At 39.2% G+C, this 6000-nt stretch overlaps 1 protein-coding gene across 2 annotated transcripts in view; it reads right to left on the bottom strand.

Annotated features, from left to right (window-relative positions):
* Positions 1-288: 288 nt before the first annotated feature.
* LOC117565537 (S phase cyclin A-associated protein in the endoplasmic reticulum) overlaps positions 289-6000 on the bottom strand; it is a 34290-nt gene continuing 28578 nt past the window's right edge. For both annotated transcript variants that reach the window (XM_034244681.2, XM_034244682.2), the window contains exons 8-12: positions 5255-5400; positions 5033-5125; positions 4060-4151; positions 594-920; positions 289-533 (exon numbers count right to left, since the gene is read on the bottom strand). In XM_034244681.2, the coding sequence (XP_034100572.1) occupies positions 372-533; positions 594-920; positions 4060-4151; positions 5033-5125; positions 5255-5400 (820 nt within the window). In that variant the 3' untranslated portion in view covers positions 289-371. The remainder of the gene's footprint in view (positions 534-593; positions 921-4059; positions 4152-5032; positions 5126-5254; positions 5401-6000) is intronic.

Genomic DNA, 6000 nt, shown 5'->3' with positions numbered 1-6000 from the left:
GAATGTGTTAATACTTTGCCACAACAAAAACTAATATACATTATGATGATAATTGTGATAAAACTATGCGAGTTGATGATTTGTTGTTGTTGAATGTGATTTGTGAGCGTGTTGAGATTTGTTGTTGATATATATATGAGGCGTTAATTCTAGCATAAGAAATATATATACTATGACCGAATATATAAGTATCTGGGTTGGTTGTTGATTATAAATTATTTGTAAAAATATTATAAATCATTTTTCATTCAGCATTCCTAAGCAAATTTCACTTGCGAATGTTTCGAGTTTTGTTTGTTTTTTTGATTTTCTTTGAAAATAATATCACTTTTGTGTAGGGAGAGCAAGATAGAGTCACACACTGGGAGAAATCAGGCCTTGTTCTGTGGCTGTTGCTGTTGATTATTGCCATGGTTCTTATTGCCATTATTCTTGTTGTTGTTGCTGCTGCTGTTGCCACTGTTGTTGTTGTGCATCATTTGAATCAAACGATTGCGCTTCGCAGCATCCGATTTGCTGTATTCATCAAGGAACTGAAAGAGATCGACAGATTGTGTTTTGAGTAACTTAAAAGTACTTCGATGTGTACTCACCCCTAGATCAAAGTCGCGTGATATGACCTGCCTGGCTGGGGCATTGTTGTAGCATATGGTGACCAGAAATGGATAAATCACTGGGTGGAATTCGGTCGGAAGCTTGGCCAGACTTTTAAAGATCACCGCAAACTGTTCCGATATGAGCAGATCCTGATGCCGACGATTGTTGATGCTAAAGAATGCGATCGATGCTATCAAATCGATCAACATTGTCGATCGCTCGCCACTCTTTGCATCGTTGGTTTGACCAACGCTATAATTCAATAATATGGTCATCACATCCAACAGTTTGAGCGACAACGGACCCTCAACGGATAGCACCTCCTGTGGGACAAATATGGTAGATATTATAGAGAAAGGGTATAGCGTCATTTAATTGGCAACACTTGAAGCGTAGAGAAAACAGAAACAACTAAACAAAACACAGAAACAAACAAAAAAAATAGAGAGAAAATTGTGGAATCACTGTGCAAATGTTTTAATTAAGTCAAAGCAAATATCAAAGAGTGGCACTTGTTTAGAGCAGGAAGTGAAGTGCTCAATTGTTTGTTGTGCGTGTGTACATGGAATGTGTGGATGTATGTATGTGTGTGTGTGTGTGGGGTATACATTTATTTGCATAGCGGAACGGCGCAGGACGAACTGCGACGGACAATGAGCTCTCGCTTCTAATTTGTTTGCATTGGCAGCCGTGCGGCAACCGACGAAGGCCAAAACAGAAAAAAACAGAAAGCCCAAAATAAATAAAAGAGTTAAAAAGACTGCGCGATACCCTAGAGAAGAATGATGGGAAATTAATAAAAATTATAGTGAGTAGTAAAAGAAAAGCAAAATTTATAGACTTTAGTTCGCTTAACAGGGTCAGCTGGGATCTACCATAAGAAATAGAAAGAAATCTAAGTTAATCGATGCCATTTTTTGTACATATGTATAACTTAAATGCATTCTTAATAAAAAATGTTCTTGTTCGAAATATTTCAAAAGTAAATATGCAGGTCGAATGAATGAAACATCAGCTAAGAAATTTTCTATGATATTTTATTGGTATTGGTTTTTGTTTCGATATATGATTGTTAAGTGAAAATAGTGATAAAAGAAGTGGTCGCTAAGCGAGATTTGGCAGAATAGAGGAAACTCTCTCATTTCCTTAACTAGAAAATCATGAAAATATGAAATTATTACTAAGTGAACATGCCGCTAAATGGAATGGCCCTTAAGCGAGATATAAGAGTACATACTAAACGTATACTTCAAACAGTACTAATAAATTTCTTCAATTAAAAAAGCAATCAAATATGAATTTAGATTTTTGCTAAAAATAGGCATCAGTAGTGATAGTGTTGATTATATTTATTATTTATTTATATTATTAAATCTAGTATTTAATACTACATTTAAATAGAGAAGAGAGTACTGGCGCCCCAGCAGCCAGTACAATATTATTATTACTAACAATTATTCTACACAGCATCATTGCTAAGCAGGCTGACTCACACAGACTTTAACTTTATGCTAATCTTACGCACTTTTAAGTTTGACTACAAAGTAATTAAGATACCCCTTTTAATTTCGACACGAGTACGAGTTGCATTGCATCTAAAGCTACCCTCGTTGCAGTGCCAGGGCAGTTGTAATTCTAAATCCACACGAAAAAATAAAAACAGAAAAGGAAAAAAAACCAAAACTGAAACTGGCAACTTGTACGAGCATTGAGTAAATATTTAGCCAAACAATTGACGTGCCTGGCTGGTTGACAGGCAGCGGGAGGCGGCATTAGACAGGAGCCAAAAGCAGGAGCAGGAGCAGCAGCAGTAGGCAGAGGCAGGATATGAGAGAGGATTTGTGCATGGCTCAGAGAACAAGCGATGCGATGCGATGCGATGCGATGCGATGCGATGCTCGCGATGCGATGCCGCGGCATCCTTCAAAAACCAATCAGTCTGCCAACAGGACGCGCTCGGCTGTGCATTTGAGTGTGTGTGCGTGAGTGTATGTGTGTGTGTGTTTGGGTGTGCTGCCGAATGATGTGCCTTGTGCTTGGGTTAAACTTGAAAATTTCATTTTACAAAGTCAATATTTGCGAGGCAGCAGCAGCAACCAGCAACCAGCATCATCACCACCACCACTTGAAAATTGAGTTGCTCACTGCGTTGGGTGTGTGTGTGTGTGTGTGTGTATCTTCCACTGATTAAAACCAAATCAAATTATTTGCCAGCCATAGTTATACATATTTTTTAGACAGCAGCAGCTGAGGCGTTTTGCTTTGGGCTGGCCTTATCTATTTTTGTGGTAATTTAAAACAAATAAACTGTTTGGCTGGCTGGCAAGTTTTGCCTAACTTTCGGTCTAATCCATGAAATGGCTCTGTGCCTCGGCAAAGTTTGCGCAACAAATTAGTTTGTCAAGTGCGTTGCGGGGCACGCCAAGAGTAAAAGAGAAGCGAAGGGAGGCGAAAGAGAATGAATTGGGAGTTGAGACAGGGACGAAGCGAAGTTGCGTAGACGACTTGAAGCTGGGGCACAAATATTGACACAACGCAGCAGGAAATGAAATGTAGACAAGGCAATCAGTTAGGCAATCATACAACCAACCAACCAAGCAGTCAGTCTCTCACTCAGTCAGTCAGTCAGTCAATCAAACCATCATTCACTACTTTGCTATGCCGTTTCATCTTGCAACCTGCGCACTGCATATTTCAAATGCCACTGAGGAAGCCAGGGGAATGCGCGTGTGTTCTTACGACATGCCCCCAAAACTAAAGTGTCAAAATATTTGCGCAACACTCTCCACACCCCCACCCCACCCTCTCGCCACTCTCCTCACTACTCGTAAACCACATTGGCAACTGCTCAAGCGATCCGCCAAGTTAACCAAATGTCAGCAACGCCGCCATTGCGGTTCAATGGCGCTGATGTTGTTTGTCATTTGGCGTTGCCTGTTTTGTGCAAATGTCACCCCCACAAATCACCCCGCCCCCGCTCCTTCAGTCCTCTCAACTAGCTTTCACCTGATGACATCTGACAGGCAGTCAGAATATTTGCCAATATGCAAATTTAGCCATCACTTCACTCTCCACACTCAACTCTGTATTCGATGCCAAATCCGCAAAACGGCGACAACTTTTCGCCTAAACATTTCAAACTGAATTCGAACTTTTGCCTATAGTCTATATAGTCGAAAGTCGGGTTGGTGGTTGGCTTTTTCTTTCAATTTTCTCATGCGATTTCACGTGCGACAAACTTCACAAGTGCAGAGCAAAGAAAACGCAACAAAAACAACAGAAGAACGCAACAAATAAAACGACAAAAACGAAAAAAAACGCAAACGAGCGACCTAATGAAATTTTCAACGGCTGACTTTGTGATTTGTTTAAGCGTTTGCCCACTTCACGTGACAGGGGAGTAAAGTTAGCAAGAAAGTAGAAGTGGACGGGGAGGTAGAATAGCTTAGCTTGACAACTCACCTGAAAAGTGTTCACATCCACCGAAGCCAGCGACACGTAAAGATTAAAAGTCGATGCCGCCAATGCGGTCGTGCGCGACGGAATGCATTCACCTGCAATGAAAGATGAAAGAACAAGATGAGTTAGAAGCTGAGGCAAATGCAGCACGGTAAAATAGTAGACGAGGTGGCAGCAACCGCTAAACGGATGCACTATGAGCCACACAAAAAGAAACAAACCAAGAATATGACAGCCGAGTCTACTCGACTACAAAAGCACCCTGTAACTACTAATTAACGGGGCAACAGTTAGAAAATTTACATTATTTTATTGATTCCGATAATAGAGAGTCTAAACTAACATCCTTTTGAATACTTTTTTATTTTTATTTTAACATAAAAGAAATATCTTATTAGAAATATCGTCTAGGTCTTTAGTCCTTATCAAATATATTCACAATTTTACACACAATAAGTTCAGAAATAATGTGGTTTGAAAAGGCTGAAACCTCAACAAAATTCTCCACAACATCTCTGACAAAATATACCTACAGAGTATTCTTTTACCTCTGTCTAATTTCAAATTACGTTCTTCTGATGAGCAATCAATCCTATCTAAGTCGAGTTTCTAGTTATGCATTACTTCTAAAATTCCCCTTTTCTAATGAGGCAAATTCCCCTTTTAATTTACTTTCCCAAAATGTTTGCCACTACCAGACACTTCTTTTTTAGGTGCTAGCAATACAGGGTATGCATTCAATACTGATACAACAAAAAGTAGCATAAAGTTTACAACAGCAAGAGTAAAAGTAAAAAGAGCTCAAAGATTAATTTCCGCCCGGGAGTAAAACGCACGTAGCCTGTGCAGAGAAACTGCAATTAGCACCTCGAGAAAAGTCAAAGCAGATGTCCGGCTACTGTTTGGTCGGCAACGATACTGATTTCAAATTGTGATTCGGTTTAGTAGCCTTCAATGGATGTAAATGTTAACTTACCAATGGGCACCACACAGCCAGCGAGCATTGAGACGGTGCCAAAGAGCTCTGTCGATTTGGCTGTACTCAGCAAACGTGTGGGATCAGCAGGACCTGTAGGCAAACGAACGAACAAACGAAAAAAAAGAGAGGAAGCATCAATTAGAAGTCCTGTTTACCCAAAGCAGAGGTGCGACTTTTTTTGTGTCTGTGTTTAAGCCGCCTTGTGACTTTGTGACTCACCTGGCGGACAGGCATCAATGAAGCGGGTGAGGAAACCCAACGTGGTCAGCAGGCTCAACATGACGCTTTGGTTCTGCTCAATGGACTCGCGCACTTTCATGCAACGACGCGATAGCATGCCAATTAATCCTGTGATCACCGCATAGCTGCAAAGAGTGAGAAAAGGATGTTAATTAGTAGAATATAAATTATAGGGAGTTATTTTCCAATTCTTAAAGGAAAAGTAGAAAACTACACATGAATAAAGTATTTAAATTGTCTGCCTAAAATTGTCCAAGCTGGAATGCAAAATGGGATTGAATGTAGAAAATAGTTTGATAAAAATACAATTTTATACTATATATTACTTTCACTTTATACACATAAATTTTTAGTATTAGATAGAAAATAATATTTCTTATTTATCCAAAAATTAATCTTCAATTTGATTGTGCCTAAAAGTGACACAAATAATAGTAGTAGATAATATATGAATGGCAATCATAATTTATGAAAAAAGCAGCACATTTTTTCTCTAAAATTTGTGATAGCTATTTGAATTTGAATTGTGGCACACTTATCGACGAGAAGTGTGAACAATTGCAGAGGGATTTTCAATGCTAATACTAATATTGGTGTTCGTATTCGTAGATCTTGCATATGGTAATCAGAGTCACGCGTTTGGCATTAAACGTGCTCAAAATGCAAAAAGCGATTTGCTGCCATTCGCATAAAATGTTGCTAAATGTTTGTAAGCAAATACCGCA

Source organism: Drosophila albomicans, chromosome 2L, assembly GCF_009650485.2.
Source record: "Drosophila albomicans strain 15112-1751.03 chromosome 2L, ASM965048v2, whole genome shotgun sequence".
Classification (NCBI taxonomy): domain Eukaryota; kingdom Metazoa; phylum Arthropoda; class Insecta; order Diptera; family Drosophilidae; genus Drosophila; species Drosophila albomicans.
This window is presented reverse-complemented; position numbering and strand designations above follow the sequence as displayed.